We start from the raw sequence: 18,652 nt of genomic DNA, 5'->3' as shown, positions 1-18,652 counted from the left end.
GGTGCTCTCATTCTCAATTCTTAGTTTACAGGACTTTCTAGCAGGGACCATGGGCATTTACAATACAGGAGGGACTATTTGGCCCATTTCATGCTTTTGCCCATTAGTTTTAAAATTTCTTTGTCTTTAAATCCACGCTCACTGTAAAAAAGTTTCTGTGCAAAAAAAAAATCCTTCCCTTGCTTTTCAAGTGATGAGCTTCCACCTTGCAGCTGCAACTCACCGAATCGAAATAAACCTTTTTATGATGTTCAGCATCCTTCACAAATTTGTTTTTAAGCTTCTCCCTTCCAGGGAATGCCCTGAGTCACTGCATGGTTCTAGCAATTTCACTCCCATCTTTTGCCACCCAACTCTGGAGGAATTAGGAACACAAAGGGACTTGTAAGGAAACAACTGATTTGACCCTCTTTCCCTCCCAGAAAGAACAGGCTTTAATTCAATTGAATCAGGAGAATATTATTCGCTTCTCATGCACATGACTTCTCCTCTGAGCAAATGGGATTGTGCCCAGTAACACCCCACCTCTTGCCAATTGGTCTGTGAGCCCATTAGCTTTCTCTCCCAAGCGCTAGATTCCTTGCTGGGATAGAAGTCTGGGATTTGGGGAGGGTGGAGTACGTTCAGACAAATGGCCTTACTTCAGGTGAGAGTCTGAACAATGAGCATTAGTGAACCATTTGACTGCAAAAGGACTGCAACGCTGTTCTACTGTCCACTTTTAGCAGAGGCTGCTAATTAGCTACCGAACAGCCAATTGTCCAATCCCAATGTCTGGGCACTGAGGCCAACGGAGTCCATTCACCCTGTCGACACAACAGCATGGACTGAGATGAAGAAACTCAGTCCAGATCGAGAATGGAAGCCAAGAGTTTGCCTGGCTCAGTTTCAGCAGATAAATGTCCCCGCCTATCGGTTATGTGCGTTGACATTCTGCAACAGCCACATCTTCCAGCAATTAAAATGCAAAACCAGTGCAAGTGAAAAGCGCCAGAAGGGTTTAAGATAGTGTATTTCAGGCAGCTGAGCTAAATAAATTCCACAAGGAAAAGAGAGATTTCACTAGTTATACAGGTTCACCAACACACCAGCATCTCTAATCTCAGTGTGGGTGACCCTACTGCCCAGCTTGTAGTCTTATACCAAGAAAACCATTCCCGTCACCTCACTAACAAGCTACCAGTGATTAACTTAACATTGGCGCATTAGTGTGATTACAGATGGTACAGTGCTTCGCCTCCAAAAATATCACCTGGATTTAAATGTTTGGCGGTGAACTTTCAACCAGGTTCATCCCCATCAATTTCCTGATCTGCTGAAATGTGCAAAATCCTTAGAATTCACGCCCTCTCCCCTGCCGTGGTTTTGACAGTGTGGGAATTCGCCTTTTGACAGCTACACTTACCCTTCCCTTCTCTAGCCTTCTTTTTCACAGACAGTTCCGACGGACTATTAGGCAACTCAGACTGCTGGTTCTTTGGTTTTCGACCAGCTGTAAGACACATTGGAATGCTCGTTTACTATAAATCTCACTAAATTAGTGAAAAGGGCAACTCTGGCCCCAGTTCAATTATATAGTTGAACTGCTGCAAACAAAAAAGGAATGGGCCGGTTACAAACAAAAAAAAACGTAGCAGACTGTGGTTTTGCTACTGCTGATTTTGAATTAGTGCTGAAAGGGCGACTCTATTAATAAAATGAAAAAATGATACTTTTTTTTTTAAAAAGTACCTTAATTTGATTCTGGCTTCAGCCTGACAGTAAATTACTTAAAATTTCAGTGAAATTGCCTTGTAAGCACTTGCCTCAAATTGAGGGGGGGGGGAAAAAAACACCCATTTCCCAAATTCCCAATTCTTAGGCATTTTAGACCCCACTGTTTCTCAAGTTCTCAATCCCTGAAAGAAAATGGAAACAGACTTCAACTAAAACTCAACTCTATGGGCATAAACAGTCCTGCAGTACCTTACGTTGCGCCCAAGCGAAACTGTGTTCAAAGCTGATTTAGCAGGAAGGCTGAGGGATTTTCTGAAGAAGGGTCCCGACCCAAAACGTCAACTTTCCTGCTCCTCTGATGCTGCCTGGTCTGCTGTGTTTCTCCAGCTCCACATTGTTATCTCTGACTCCAGCATCTGCAGTTCTTACTGTCTCTGGGATTATAACAGCATAGTGTTGCCTGACATTCATTTGGGTGCAAACTTTCTAGCAGGACATCAAGCTCCCTCCCAAAACCCAACAGTGGCATTTCAACTCCTACCTTGACAGATAGTAGCAAAGATTTACAGGTTGGGGATTAAACCAGGGAGTCTTTTCATACATTTAATTCCTTGTCAGACAAGACAACACCTTCATCCACATTCAGGGGGTAGAATTTTGATCTAAAGTCAAGATCATTGGGCAGGCAAGTCAAAATAGATTAAAGCTACATGACTTGTCAATCACAACGCATTGAAAATCACAGCAGCAAAAGACCCAGATGGATGGCTCGATCAATCATCCCTGTAGTTGACAGCAGATCAGTACTCAAAAGCCTTTCCCAGCACCACATTTTAACCTTAAAGTACTCATTTGCAAAAGAATATTTTGTTCAATTTTTGCATCCAAAATGTCAATGTTGGGGACTGGAATTTTCATACATAGTCTCAAAAAGAAAAATTAACCCTCTGCAGATGCCAGATATAGAGTAAAGAAGTCTCACGAAAGTCTCTTAACTATACCTTCATTGCAAATCTCAAAATGCATTAATACAGACAGTTTCATTCCCTGTACCAGCCAACTGAATTGGTAATTTCACTCAATGCAGTGTCAAATGATGCCAGTCTGGGGTAATTTAACATTATGGCCTGCAGCTGAGATTAAGTCAGTTGAAAATTGTCAAAGGAATCTTACCAATAAAGAGAGGGGTTTTTTTTAAAAATCATATCATATGTTACTGAGTTCAAAACTACATGTATTAATCACTTTCAGCTTAAAATGTTTTCAGGAAGACAAACGTGTAAACTGTCGAGAAACTGCAGATAACATGCCCTGTTCGAGATAATGTCCAGATACTCGTTGGAAATTTCACTACTTGCAATGTTGAAAAAGTGCTTTGTACCTTTCTTCTTTTTGGTTGGCTCTGGGGTTTCTAGTATTGGTAACGCAGGAGACGTGTCCATGGGCTCAGGCTCCTCTGTCGACACTTCCACGACGGTCTCCGTGATCACATCAGGCCTCATGGCAGCATGGACAAATTCTGGGGTCGACACACAGGGGGGCACGAATACCTGGACTGCACAAGTAAGTTTCAAAGATTAAACTTAACAAAGGTGAAGATTTTGTTATTCATACCTTACTGATATCCTTTAAATAAAAATAAATGGCCTTAAAGACACAGCACATTTCATACCCAGTACTCAACTCAACTCGGTACACTTTCCAACAAAGTTACCTCCGTCTTTGATAAATCAATGCCCTTCCTTGTTACAATCCAAAACGTTTCCTAAATAATCATAAACTGCCTCAAAGCAGCAAGGAATTGGGTATAGGAGGTCTCACCTTTTAAGTGGAGCAAAAATATCTCTTTACATTCATCACAGGTTCCCAGGTAGTATCATTTTATGCTGGCTTGTACCTCAAGCACTGATCAATCCACAAGGAGCAAGACTAAAGTGGAATAGTGTCTAAACCATGTTACTTAATCCTGAAAGAGCAGTTCGAGCAATAAGGAGTAGGAGTCTAAATCAAGTAATTTAATCAAATCAAAAGGGGAATTGCAGTTTGCTGATTTGCAAGTCAGGGAGGTTAATGGCATTGTAGACTTGTCTGCACACAACATTTAAGAAAAAAAGTGAGATCTCTCAAAAACAAACCCAATTGAAAATTTTAATGTCTCATAGCTAACTGCTTTATTGCTCTCTCTGTGGTCGTGCCCATTGATAGATAAATCTTAACTTTGGAAGCCAAGACTGGTGCATATCCACAGCTCAACATTATACAAATTGATAAAACACTGTTTTAAAAACATACAATGTGACTTAAGAAGCTCAAAATGTTGTTAAGAGCTGATGAAAACAATAAACTCGCGCTGAAACATTGTAATTCAATCGTCTAATGTAAAGGACAACTTTTAAAGTATTCTTTTATGCAATTTCAACTGACCACACAATAACTTGGCTAAAAGACAGAAGGATTAGCAGCTCAGTCATGACGATATGCCATGCAATGTCTGCAAAATTACTGAAAATACTTGGAAAATTCGGGGCTGAGTAAATGAATAAACTGCTAATTTCACAGGATTCATGCAAAACAATGATAAATTAATTAAATTGCTTAAAAACAGTTAACAAGAGGTTTTAAGTTTCACTCAAGCAATCTGGGCAAGTTCTTTATGTACGTGATTGCAACAGGAGACATGCTCCAAAATGATAGCTTATTTGGGCAGGGAGCAATCAATTAACTAAAGATGTGCAAGTGATTGATCTCAACAACTAATCAATTCCAAGTGTTTTCTTTAAACTGAAAGGAAACAATAAAGCTAAAAACTTTCTTTAATCCTCCGCCTCTTCCCTCGTGCTTTTCCACAAATCTCCCTAAGGTACACCTCCTTATCCTTCTCCTGTGCTTTGACAAACAGGCTAGCATGCCACAGTTACTTTAACCTGACCTAGACTACATGCAGCCAATCTGGCATCACCTCAGTGATGCTGTTCATCTGCAACAATTGGTCAAAATAGAAATTATTATAGAAATTCAGTGCCTCAGAGTACATCCCCCAGAACTAACATTTCAGAATCAAATTATCCCCCTATTAAAAGCGCAATCAATTCAGAGTGTCACAGAAACATAGGAAGGAGGAGCAGCAGTAGGCCATTCTGGTATTCTGACCCTGATCTGCAATTCAACATAATTACGGCTTAAAATCCACCTCAGTACCCTCTTCCCACTTATTCCTTCGTTTGTTTCCAGCCAGTTCTGTATATATGTCAGTACCCTACCCCAATCCATTCACTTTAATTTTTCAGGCTAATCTCTTATATAGGACGTTAGCGAAACCCTTCTGGAAGTCCAAGTAAACCACATCCACTGGCACTCCCTTATCAACCCTACTAGTTACATCCTTGAAAAATTCTAGTAGATTTATCAAGCATGATTTCCCTGTTGTAATCCACACTGATTCTGTCCAATTCTGTCCCGGTTTTCCAACTAAACTGCCATTAAATCTTTTATACTGGACTTTTAGCATTTTCCCTTTATCAGGCTAACCAGTCTATGATTCCATTTGCTCTCGAGCTCCATTTTTAAACAGTAGAGTTACACTAGAAATCCTCCAGTCTGTAGGTAACGGTTCCAGAATCTAGAGAATCTATTTCTGAGACCAATAAGTTCTGCAGGCAAAATTAATTACTTATCAGCTTGTCAGCAACTAAACTTAACTGGTCAGAAGGTTATGGGTTCATGTTTCTCCCAAAACATGAGCATGTAAAAACAGGCTGACACTTCTCTGTAATGCCTGTGGCTTTCTCTTTGGGTGATGCATTAAGCCACACTTTGCAATAACTCCAAATTAGCCTTCGAAAATGCCATGACATGGCTCAAAGAGGAACAGATTTCCCTCAGTCTTTTGTTTGAGCTAAGTGAGGCATGGTAAACAGAAGAAAGAATAGCCAGCCATTTGCCGCAATGATTTCTCTGGGATTCTCTGCTGTCTCAATGCTGACTATTGATTGAACATGAAGTATTTTAGCAAGTCTAGAGGATGTTAAAGTGTGGAATAGATGCAATTCCCTTCTTTCAAAATAGAGGGTTCAATCTTCATGAAATGCAGTTGCAAACCAGGAGCAGGTCCCTCTAATTGAGGAAAACTGTTCCAACCAACTAGAATAGAATGCACCAGCAGCAGGATGGATTCCTGTTCAAAACTAACAATTTTAAAAAGTAAATTGGCTGCTCTGCAGCCTTTGGCCAAAATCAACCACATAGTCATCCTCCAATGCCTCTCCTCCATTATCCTGGTTTAGTTCCATTTCTACCTATTAAACCTGGTCAATGGTTTCTCATTCCTCCCTTTGCAGCTTCATTGCAAAGAATCCGTCTTTGAACTCCTCCTCCCTCACCTAGGATCTGCAAGAAAGGAACTTGAAAGTTCAAGCCGCACTCACGCAGATGCTTCAATGCAGTCCTGAGGGAGCAATAGAGGCAGAAGTTGCTGCTTTTGTAGAAGTTGTCAAATCAAAGACCTGCCTGCACCTTTCGGATACACATAAAAGATCCTGGTGCAGCAATGAGAGAGGGGGAAGAACAAAGAGAGAGAGGAAAGAGGCAAGAGAGGAAGCATTTGCAGGAGAAGTTTTATTTTAAAAAATGAGCAAAACGTATGCAGAAACAGAATATATCATTCAGTAGGCAGTGTAAAACCTAGAATTGTACAGTAAACAGATGTATTACTCAAAAATACTGCAAGGGATCTGCTCGTCTTCTGACATTATTCATACATTACATACTGAGCACTGTTTTGTTGCAATATCTCCCTATCAACATCCTGTAATCATCCAGAACTCTTTGACAAAAACGAAACTATCAGATCCTGGCTACAATTCAGAAGCAATAAGCCAAGATTACAATCATTTCTTAGTAAACAGAATATGCAGTTTTAAAGCCACACAAGCATTATACCGTAACACATAGAACATCATTCTGTTGCTGAGGCGTGTGTGTGTGTGTGTGTGTGTGTGTGTGTGTGTGTGTGTGTGTGTGTGTGTGTGTGTGTGTGTGTGTGTAAGCTGACCGTTCACCTTAATTACACAGCGGAGCTGCTGCAAGTCACCAGGAGTCGAATTCTTGTTTGGTGAAAGGGCTTCAAAAACTTTAGCAAGTATCATCTCAGAAACACTCCGTACTTCAAGACTACAGATGCAAATCAGGAAATGTGCCCAACAGATGACATCTGATTTTTGTTTTATATACTTCTAAATCCATCAGCACCCTCAAGTGTCGCGGAAGCTTCCAGCAAAACTTTTTTATTACGTTCTTCCCTATCAATGAGATCTGTGAGTATACATAATGTTGTCAAACAATTTCAAATGAGGATTGGCTCCCAGTAATATAGACATGCTTTGCCCCAAAGCCTTCTCTTTAACTAAATATTTTATCCACAACTTCTACAGAGTCAAACCTGGATACCTGCATGACAAAAGTAAATCATGTAGGTCTGTGCTTAATGTCACATAAACATGTTTAAGCAACTTAACCATTGTTCAGCAATCAGACAAATGGGAAAAACAGCACTGTGGCCTGGAAGGGAAGTTTAGTATCAAACTCTAATTGGTACTTGCTGTATTCTGGGCTGCGTTTGTTGTTATTCCAACTACAGAGGGAGCCCTCAACCCATTCAGCTGCAGTGCCCGTCAAGTCTCCTGTCACTGAGGGCTCCCTATTTGAAGGTTATTTTAATAAGGGGCGGCACAGTGGTTAGCACTACTGCCTCACAGGACCGGGGATCCAGGTTCGATTCTGGCCTTGGACAACCATCCATGTTAATTTTGTACACTCTCTCCACTTCTTTTGGGAGTTTCTCTCCAAGTTAAATGAGCGTGCTTTTTGATTCTTCCTACCATGCTTTTATACATTAAGCTCCATTCGCCGAGTTTCTGCCCACTCACTCAACCTATCTACATCCCCTCACAAATAACCTTTTACCATCATCACAGCCTAACCTCTGAGCTATTTATGTTTAAGCAGCAAATTTGGTTATATTAATGGCAGAGTGCAAGAGAGATAGTAAATAACTGAGGCTCGAGGACTGATCCTTGTGGCACTGGACAAGTGTTTTAAACCTGAAAAAGGGCCACTAAACCTGACTCTCTGCCTTCTGCAAGTTAATCAATCCTCACTTCAACTTCACTTGCAAAGAATCCGTCTTTAACCTCCTCCTTCCTCACCTAGGATCTGCAAGAAAGGAACTGGAGAGTTCAAGCCTCACTCATGCAGATACTTCAATGCAGTCCTGAGGGAGCAATACAGAGGCAAAAGTTGTTGCTTTTATAAAAGTTGTCAAATCAAAGACCTGCCTGCACCTTTCGGATACACGTAAAAGATCCTGGTGCAGCAACAGGGTTGTGGGGGGGGATGCGATGGGTGGTAAAACAGGAGCTCCCATCTTGAGCAATCACCTTTTTTTTGCAGCACCTTACTGATGTCTTCCAAAAATCCTAATACATTTTGGGCAGCATGGTAGCTCAATGGTCAGCACCGCCGCCTCACAACGCCCAGGGTGCCAGGTTCAATTCAATCCATGTGGTGTTTGCACGTTCTCCTCTGGTTTCCCGTTAGATGGATCGCCCATAGTTCATAGGAATGTGTAGGCTTAGGTGGGTTAGCCATGAGAAATGGATGGGTACAGGAATAGGAAGTGGGGAGTGGGGGGTGGGGGGTTTCCTGGGACGCTCTTCGGAGGGTCAGTGATAACTTGATGGGCCGAACAGCCTGCTTCCATGCTGTAGGGAAGCTATGATTACGCCTGCTGGTTCCCCTTCATGAACTGTGCTCATCATATCGTTCAGGAACTCAAGCAAATTTGTCAAAATGCATTTCCCTTTCACAAAACCATGCCGACTCTGATTGCGTTAAGCTTTTCTAAATGGCCTGCTATTGCTTCCTGAATAAAAATCTACTGTTTCACAATAACAGATATTGGGCTGATTGGCCAATTTCCCTCCTGTCTGGAACAAAGGCATGACTTTAGCAGGTTTCCAACCCACTAGAAACCTCCCAGAGAACTGGAATAGTTTGACAGGGTGAACACATGACAGAGAGTGAGAGAACAAAGAGCAAGACTGCAAGAATGGGAGAGAAAGCAAGAACAGGAGATAGCAAGAGGGAGAGCGAAAGTCACCATGAGAACGAGCGTGCAAGCGAGAGGGAATGCGAGGGCGAGAGTGCACGAAACAGCAAGTAACATCGAAATCACAATAGACAGCGAGCGAGAGAGAAAGAGAGTGCGAGAGCACAATTCCTTCACTTTAAAATAAACAGGTTTTTTCCTCCCCCCCCCATTTTAGACAACAAAGTGACAAAATAAAGTGATTCAGTCTTAAACTTGGTTAATGAAAGTGATCACTGAACACGACATACATGGATCCCACATGAGAGCTTCACAATAAAATGTTCCATTATTGATTACTTCTAGCGATTGTGATGCAAATGTAGTGTACAAGCTTATCAGATATACTATAAAAGTTGTTTGTATTGGTCAGAGGAAACTACCTATATTTTTCCTATTAACATACAAGGCTCAAGGAGATTCTGACATTGCCAAGTGAATCAGAGAATGGTTAAGACATTTTATTGACATATTTAATTACCTAAGAGGTATGGTTATTTTTCACATTTTGCAATTTCTAATGACCTGAGACCCAAGAGATCCCAAATACAAACAGCATCAAAAACATGAACAATGAAAGATCTTCAAGGTGGGGATACTGTCATTGCTATACACTGGAACCAATGGATTACAGTAATGAGATAACAAGGTGTAGAGCTGGATGAACACAGCAGGCCAAGCAGCATCAGAGGAGCAGGAAAGCTGATGTTTCGGGTCTAGACCCTTCTTCAGAAACGGGGGAGGGGAAGGGGATTCTGAAATAAATAGAGAGGGGGAGGCGGATGGAAGATGGATAAAGGAGCAGACAGGTGGAGAGGAGACAGACAGGTCAAAGAGGTGGGGATGGAGCCAGTAAAGGTGAGTGTAGGCGGGGAGTTTGAAGCTTGGTGAATCCCCTGCAGACCAAATGTATCAACGTGGACTTCACAAGCTTCAAAATCTCCCGTCCCCCGACCGCATCCCAAAACCAGCCCAGCTCGTCCCTGCCTCCCTAACCTGTCCTTCCTCCCACCTATCCCCTCCTCCCACCTACCAGCCTCATCCCGCCTCCTTGACCTGTCCGTCCTCCCTGGACTGACCTATCCTCTCCCTAACTCCCCACCTACACTCACCTTTACTGGCTCCATCCCCGCCTCTTTGACCTGTCTGTCTCCTCTCCACCTATCTGCTCCTTTATCCATATTCCATACACCCCCCACCTCTATTTATTTCAGAATCCCCTTCCCCTCCCCCATTTCTGAAGAAGGGTCTAGAAGAAATGTCAGCTTTCCTGCTCCTCCGATGCTGCTGGGCCTGTTGTGTTCATCCAGCTCTACACCTTGTTATCTCAGATTCTCCAACATCGGCAGTTCCCACTATCTCGCGTTACAGTAATGCGTGCTTTCACCTCCTCCACTTTGTGCACTACAGCACAATTGTTACAATAATGACCGAGATTCCTACTGATTCACTCGGTCACGTCAGAATCACCTTCAGCATTCTATATTAATAGGAAAAATATAGGCAATTTCCTCTGACTAATACAAACAACTTCATAGTATATCTGATAAGCTTGTACATTGGATTGAAATGAAAAGTCAATAAACTTGTCACGTTCCTAGTTTGAAAAGAGAGTTACATTTGCCATGCTAAAATGTCTACATTTGGCCACTAGGTGTCCCCGCCACAGGACCTGCTATTGTAAAGCGAGCAGCCGTAAGCTGGCACCCAATTAAAGTGTCAGAACTCAACCAGCATTTACGCAGTCAGAAATCCAACTCGGCTGCACGGGTAAAGGTAGGCATTTTTAAAAGTTGTAACCAACCTTTTTTTTTTCCCCCTCTTACTTCTCATAAGAGGATTGAATTTTGCAAAGAAAGGCCTTGAGGTTTTTTGCAATTGATTCCAGTCAGAACTCTTTACATCAGGGTTCCAGGCCCAGATAGTCTTCCCTGGCCAATCTTGACACCATTTTGCAAGCATTTCTGAACACTTGAAAAGTTTTACTTTAACAAAAACATAAATTCTGAATTTCTAGCTTTCTTTCTAAATACCCCTTGTTAACAAAAAAATTTTGCCAGTTCAGGGCACCACACTCTTCATAGTGGCTTTCAGCCTCTCTCCATATAAGAATATCTTACTAGCCCAGCCATTTTCATCTTTCCAACTCTATCATTAAACACTGCCTCCCACTTCCACCCTACGTACCTCCCCATCCAGTAAAATGGCCCTTCGTTGGCATTCATTCAATAATCCCCAGTGCCCTTTAACCAATCCTCCTGACAAGTTGCCTGGGCACCAGGGCTGCCTGGAGGATTCCACACAGGCAGCAGTGTTAACATAGGGCCTTGGTTAAGCTACAACTAGTGTCTTGTTTTTGTTGCCTTTTTATCTGGACATATCGATATTAAAAAGGCACAAAAAATAAAGATTTATGAGGATGATATTAGGTCTGGTTATAACTGACACTTTCTCTATGGTAAGTGCAGCGCATAGACAGGTAAAAGGGACTGCACACAGTTAAACATTCAAAGGAACATTGTCTTCAACTCCACTGCAACTCAGAACTACACCTGGCCACAATTCTCCCGAGTTGGACGTTACAGGAGATAAACTAATTAAATGACACATGAGGACATCAACTCTCGGTAACACCAAGTGCTCTTCATGCATATTCTAGTTTATCAGATACAAAATAGAAGCGGTACAATCTTATTAAAATCAGAAAATCATTTTTGCAGACACATTCATTCAGCTTTTTGAATCATCAACGTAAATAAAACTTCTGAAACAGGCTCTCGTTTTTCAAAACTTGAAGGAAAGCTAGAAGGGCGAAAGGCTTGAGGAAAGCATTTAATCAATGCAGTTGCTAGTCTGGATGCATGCTGAAAAAGTAAGCATACAGTATATAATTAAACTGTAAAGTGCATGGTAAACTCATAATTAAGCAGAGAATAGGTCAAATAGTATAACAGATGGCAAGATGGCTAAAAGGCAGCAAACAAAAGATGCTAAAAGGTAGTTTTACTCAGACTGACAGAAGGAAGGAAATATTAAAAACAAAAAATGGTCAAGGAACTCAGCAGGTCTGACAGCATCTTTGGACAGAGAAGCAGAGTTAACAGTTCGAGTCCAACCTGGCTCTCCTTCAGAACAATCAACAGAAGGACAGGATCGATGCGCTATAGGGATTAGTGCTGATTTTGACTTGGAATCAGAAAACATTTGCGGTGACATCAAACTGAAGCATAATTAACACAGAAAAAAACTGGCAATATTCAAGCAAATTTGAAGAATGATGTAAAAGGAAATTAAATTTCAATGTAGACAAGTATAACATGGCACATTTTGGTACGAAGAATAAGGAGAATTATCAATTTAAATGGAGTGTAGAAGTAAACTAATCTTGAGGTATAGATCTACAAACATTAAAAATAGTAGCATATTAACAATGGCACAAAAAAAAAGACCCTGAATTTATTTCTACAGAAACAGAAAAGAAGTTGTGTTGATGTACAGCCCTGCTTAGGCTATAACTGGAGTATTATATAGTTTTTTTGACACCTTATTTTCTGAACATATTGGCATTAAAAAGGCACAGAAAACAAAAGGTTTACAAGGATGACAATTTGTCTGGTTTTAACTGTACTAAGGACTGTACAGACAGAAATTCTCCTTTCTGGAAGAGAAAGCTAAGGATTGACCCAACAGACATCTTTAAAACCATGAAAGCATGTGATAGGAGAGACAGAGAAAATATTTGGCACTTCTGAGGGGATACGAGAAGGGGATTGGGTCCATTACTCAGGGTCATAATTGTAACAGTTGCTGTTAAGTCCCATGAAGAATTCAGGAGAAACTTCTTTACACAGAGAATTGTTAAAGTGTGGAACTTGGGTATCGATGATAGAAGATACATTTGTCAAAGCTTTTCATCTTGTACTCATTGGGACAATTTGCAAGAAACACTACTATAAAAGCGAAAAGTGAGTGCAGGATGTAAAGCTTCAAGAAAATGTGCCTTTTTTTAGCAACACTCAAAGTCTGTACTACCAAACAACAATGTAAAACTTCCTACCACGTGAAGTGGTTGAAGTAATAGCAAAGATGTTTTTAAAGAGAAACTAGATTATTGCACAAGGGAGAAAGGAATAGAAGAAATGCTGATAGGATTCGTTGAATTAGGTGAGAGAAGACTCGTAGAGCACTGGTATGGGTTGTTTCTGTGCTACAATTTCTATGTAATTCTATTAATAAAGTTGAGTATACAGCTCACAGCTCCAAGAAAAATAGCAGATTTAACCACTAGCTTTTGAGAGAGGCTGTGACTGTCAATGAAAGCCATTAAGAAAGGAATTAAGATGTAAAAAGCATTGCAAATAATAAATTTATTGTTACTCGAGTTCCAAATAAAAACCCGATACTTTGAATTTTGAGTGAACTAGGATAAAAATGGTAACAGAAAAGTATTTAAAGTATGTTTAATGATTAGTAGTAATCATAATTGAAAGCAGTTGACAAATATAAACACATAGACTTAGTGATTTTCAGCTATATGAGATCAGGAACCATTATCACAACTGCTGCAACTAGTGGGTTACCACCAGCATCGGTGCTTGAACGTCAACCATTCTAATCAAATCAATGGCTTCAAGCAAGGTACCAAATGTAACGCATCCAAACTTACTCATGACGATCCAAACTTAAGTAGGAAGTGAAACTGAAAAGAGGACACAAAGAGGCTGCAGAGGGACGTAAACAGACTGAGTGGGCAAGAACATGGCAACTGGCATATAATGTAGAGAAATGTGAAGTTACTAATTTTTGTAGGATAGGTAGAAATCAGTTTTGTTTTACAAACAGGTTTGAGTTTGTGGTACATCAGTATACATCGGGACTTCGATATCCTTCTTTGTCAACCACAATGTGAATGTGCGGCAAGCAATTAGAAATGTCAATTATTTACAGCTTTTACTATAAAAGAGATTGGTATGTGAGAGGAAGGAAGTCTTATTGAAATTGTACAGAGCTTTGGTCAGACCACACAGAGTATGATACATCATTCTGCACTGTTTAATCGAAGGAAGGATGTAGAGACAGCATAACAAAGGTTAACTGAACTGGTTCCTGGACAGACGAGATTTCCTTACGAGACAAATTCTGGAGTTTAGATGAAGCAGTAACGATCTGACTGAAGTATAAAATTCTTTATGGGTGAAACAGGGTGGATGTTTCTCCTGACAGGGAAACCTGGAACTAGAGATGGCTGTCTCGCAGTAAGGGGCAGCCTCATACAATGAGATCAGAAACAAATTTCTTTGCTCACAGGGTTGGAATACATACCCAGTGATGCTGTGGAAACTCGATACTTTAACATAGTCAAGTCAAAGATTGAGAAATTATTAGATAGTAAGGAAGTCAAGGAATACGGGAATAGTGTTGGAAGATGCAGTTAAGATAGAAGATCAACTAGGATCTCACTGAGTGGTGAAGTGGGCTTTAAGGATCTAGCCCTGTTCCTTTTTTCTTTGTAGAGAAGAACTTCATGTCTGCCTAGGAAAACATATCAGCATCCACACAGCAAATCTGAAGCACAGAGCAAATGGAAATCTGCAAAAGATTTCAGAGATGTTGACATGTCTCCTTCAAAAATTGCATTTGCTGATTAAAATTCTTGGCTTCCTCCTCAGTCCAACCATCCAATGATACGCTCTAACGGACACCACAAGCCAAATCTTTGAGGACACCACCACCAAAATGTTAATTGAAGTATCACGCGAAGGGCCTCTCAGTTTGCGTCTATTCATGTTTCTATCGCTACTTCAACCAGCCAATAAATCAGTCGCCCTCACTAATCCACCAACGGCCCTCCTCCAAACTGTTCAAACACAGATATGCTTTAAGCTGAAATAGCTTTACTTTCTTCAGACAACAGGTGCTACTAGCTGTCAACCGACCCCATTAGTCTTGGGCTTCGGAAATTATTGAATGTTCCCTCTCCAGTACAAGCACACTGAGGCTAAGTGCTACATTGCAAGGGCTCCGTGAATAACACTCAACAAACGTGGACCTCATTTCACACCAAGGCCTAACTACTGAGCAAAGACTTTAAGACAGAAGAAAGAATTTCCGTGACACAAACAGTTCTCTATAAATTAAAAGTGTAGAACAAGAAAAATTAAACCCAAATCTTTCCAACGATGGATTCTGAATGAGGTTGATGATTTCAGTAATTTTGATAGAAACCTTAGGTATTTCTGACCCCAAGGTTACAAATGAGAGCACAAACCAAGTCCACTGGGTCTATCTTCCCTGAAGAGCTTTTATTCGAGGCAACTGCTGCAAAACACACACTGCAAGTTAAAAGCTCTCTCAATAACATTCTTAGTCCTGAAAAGGCTCCAACGACCAAAGTGCACTGTGCCCACAAACTTTAATACAATCTCTTCAATACGACTCCAATATGATTTTTGCAGTCAGCACAGTCGGTTCAAATTCTGTGATTTATAGACTGATCTCATGGGCCACATTCTGTAAATTAATTACAACTGAGGCAGAATTCAGGTGAAGCAATTTGCCCTAACTTCTGACAAAGAAGAGAATTTCAATGATGTCAACAACTTTGCAGCGAGAATAATTCAGCACCAGAAGATCTACCTTTTGAAAGGACATTAACCCTCATATCAAACAAACATTCATGAAATAATAATAATCTGAAACTTATTCAAAGGGTAAAAGAGGAGGTATGGGTTGTACAAGATAGACTTTACTTTGCACGTTTGAGAGTAAACCTTTAAACTTGGGAAAGAGGTTACATACCACTATTCTTGTCATCCCTCAGGCTGGTTGAAGAATCCATATGGAGTAATGCCTCTGCTGCCTCAATCGTCTTATCTGTACAGTGGACATGACTGCTATGGACAGATGCTTCGACTGTGAAATTAAGAAAACAGTGCGTAAGCCAAAGTATTGTATTAAGATTTTAAGTTAGCAGAATACGAGAGGCTGAAGTTGCCATTTTTTTTTAAATCTTTTCACAGACTCGTCTTTAAATACAATTTTTGACACAAAGTTACTTAACACTATAACTTTCCACGAATCCCTTCCCACATTCCCACTCCTCCAACACGAGCTGGTGAAATTCTAATTCTGAGCTCCTGCCTACTTGCAGTTGAGCCCCAACTTCTGATCTGCCTTTCGAGCGACAACAGTTACAAACACATGGCTATGCAACTCCATCTAATTTGGAAGATGTCAGGACAAGCTTGGCGAGACGCATTTGCTGTTAAACTAACAAGAGAAGCAAAACAAAGCCCTTGTTTGGAAATATTGCTCAATTAGGACTGGGGGAATGCAATAGAGTACCAACAGGAAAGCATACAGATCTTCCAGTGTTTCATAAATAAATTAGAATCCAGGATAGACAAATGCCTACTTTCTTTCATACTTGTACAGTTAGGAGGAATTTAGACAGTGCCTAATGAGAATAACCCATTGGGAGATACAAAGGTGCGTACAGTTCAGAATGTGTTGGGTAATCTCGTTCACAGAGCTACATAAATGACTGACAAGTTGGGAAACAGAACAAATGGCTCTGAGGCATCTTCTTGAGGGAGCATACTAAATATGGACTGCTTCCTGCTAACTCTGCATGGCGAAAGCAGAAGAACGAGAAATTTTCCAACACTGATATTTTTCACCTTGCAAAGTACCAAGGAAGACAAAACTAAAAAGTTAAGGATCTTCCGTAGATATGTGCCATCAACAACTGAGAATGAATGAATTGGCTCCTGTAAAAAGAAGTTCGCCATTAAATCTTGTGCAACTGTCCTGGTTTGGAGCAGTCAATTAATAGACACAAACTGGAAATCTGTATGTAATGCTACACCACAAAACAGATAATTGTACAAAACACGTGATCCATGTTATCTGTGAAGAAACCTCTCCCAGAATTGTTGCATACAAGTACCATTTATGCTCCCTCCCATTGCCTAGTGCAAGCACAGTATCCAACACTTTCAAAGCAGAGAAAAATCTCAGTATTGCACAGCAGCCATGAATTTATTTTTCAATTTTTGCACAGCAGCCTTGCCGCACAATAATTCAGAAATAAATAAATTCAATAATAAATAAAGCAGACTTTAAACATTGCTCCATGGCTAGAATGCTGCCAGAAAATGTACTGACACATACTGACACATGTCAAATGGCCTCTATGTCATCTGCATACAGGTCCTCGTGAGGTTTGCTCTTGGAAAACAATTGAAAGCAACCTTCGAAAGAAAAGAAACTGCAGTAGTTAGTGAATTAAATTCTGGGATGCACTTCAACTAAGGTGACATCAGCAGTTGATGCAATTCCTGCCACAATTCTGACAAAGAGGTGCGTAATTTGAAAAATAAAAATTGACTACAAAGTGGATTAATGCTCGTATCAGTCTGCCAAGACTGTCACACTCAGAGTAAATGCCAACCAACCAGCCTGAGGCTGTACATTCAGACATCTGCAGCCCAACATCATTTTGTCCCGAAAGCACAACATAGTAAAAGTAACAAGTGTTGTCAAAGTGAAGTAGTTCCGTCCTTTCTTTTTTGGGAAACTAGAAACCACACGTTCAGATTTATGAGACGGTTGGAACTCAAACGAATAGGAAGTTAACTGGAGAATAACATCTGCCTTTAAAAGGCCACTGTCCAGATATGTAACAGCTGTAAAGAAGCAGTAACCAAAACCAGCTTCCACCTCTAACTAGTTGCCAGAATTTAAATGAGCCCGGTTTCAAAAAGCATTTGGTTTCCCAAGGCTTCCATTTTAAACAGAAAAAAAAAACTCCTTAAGCAAAATACATTAGCAGTGTTTAGTCAGGTCCACTCTCTGACCCGTTTCAAACTTCTAAGCTACAAGCAGAAATGCAATACATTTTCTATGTCATCGTAACTCTACTGCAAAAGATAATAACATAAAATGAAACCAGAAATTAGAGGCATGGAAAACTTAACTATCACAGCTTTATCAGCATCTGACCAGAATCGAGGTAAAAGGGGCCAAAATTATGGAGCACTAAAAGATCTAATTAAACTGTGTTCATACATATTCACACAGGAGAAAGGCCACTATACTTTAGTGTCATTCAACACTCACAAGGTGAAATTTATTGAAAGGTAAACTTCTTAGAAACACAATGAAAATGAGAATTGAAGCGTTTTGATTCCAAGCACACTCTGCAGCATGAGATTATTCCCAAATGATACAACTGCAACTGTGCTTAATGTTTGTAAGTTATCCGGAAATTGTACCTCCTTCACAAGATGGAAACTGCCTTGGTTCTGAAGGCAGGAGGTAGGGAGGTCAGTTCTAAACTGATTGCTCAAAGTGTGGATGAGTAAGGTAACTGCTGAAACTAAGACATGATGTGGAGGCATCGGTGTTGGACTGGGGAGTGAAGTCACATGACACCAAGTTATAGTTCAACACGTTTATTTGAAATCACATGCTTTCAAAGCACTGCTCCTTTGTCAGGTGAAACGAAAGAGCAGCGCTCCAAAAGTTTGTGATCTCAAACAAAGACAAGCAGTAAAGGAGGGTGAAGAGGTGAAAAAGCTCAATCACAGTCCAGCGCTGAGTGAGAGGCTGAAAGGTCAGTTGAAGATCAAAAGGAATACCAAGGCTGCACACTATAGTTCCAGAGGTTAATACAGTCTGCTCAGCTTCTGCACCAATTTTAGTAGCAATGCAACCCTGGTGAAGCAAACACTTTAACCCAGCTGCAAAAGCAAAACAAAGGTGAATCTCTCAACATTCAGTTTCTGAAGG

At 40.6% G+C, this 18,652-nt stretch overlaps 1 protein-coding gene and 1 long non-coding RNA gene across 11 annotated transcripts in view; one reads left to right on the top strand and one right to left on the bottom strand.

The window, feature by feature from the left end:
• Positions 1 to 18,652, bottom strand: part of elf2a (E74-like factor 2a (ets domain transcription factor)) — a 124,359-nt gene that overhangs the window by 17,759 nt on the left and 87,948 nt on the right. For 7 of the 10 annotated variants that reach the window (XM_048595456.1, XM_048595434.1, XM_048595437.1 and 4 more), the window contains 3 exons: positions 15,659 to 15,772; positions 3,098 to 3,271; positions 1,406 to 1,492 (listed from right to left, as the gene is read on the bottom strand). In XM_048595456.1, the coding sequence (XP_048451413.1) occupies positions 1,406 to 1,492; positions 3,098 to 3,271; positions 15,659 to 15,772 (375 nt within the window). The remainder of the gene's footprint in view (positions 1 to 1,405; positions 1,493 to 3,097; positions 3,272 to 15,658; positions 15,773 to 18,652) is intronic. The other 3 variants (XM_048595462.1, XM_048595468.1, XM_048595477.1) reach the window with 1 other exon arrangement.
• LOC125482897 lies at positions 3,175 to 17,045 on the top strand. Its single transcript, XR_007261890.1, has 5 exons — positions 3,175 to 3,279; positions 6,787 to 7,028; positions 10,515 to 10,636; positions 15,681 to 15,791; positions 16,390 to 17,045. It is a non-coding gene; the product is annotated as an uncharacterized LOC125482897 (long non-coding RNA).

Source organism: Rhincodon typus, chromosome 1 (genome assembly GCF_021869965.1).
Source record: "Rhincodon typus isolate 14 chromosome 1, sRhiTyp1.1, whole genome shotgun sequence".
Taxonomy (NCBI): domain Eukaryota; kingdom Metazoa; phylum Chordata; class Chondrichthyes; order Orectolobiformes; family Rhincodontidae; genus Rhincodon; species Rhincodon typus.
The sequence above is the reverse complement of the archived record's forward strand: the minus strand, read 5'-3'. Positions and strand labels throughout refer to the sequence as shown.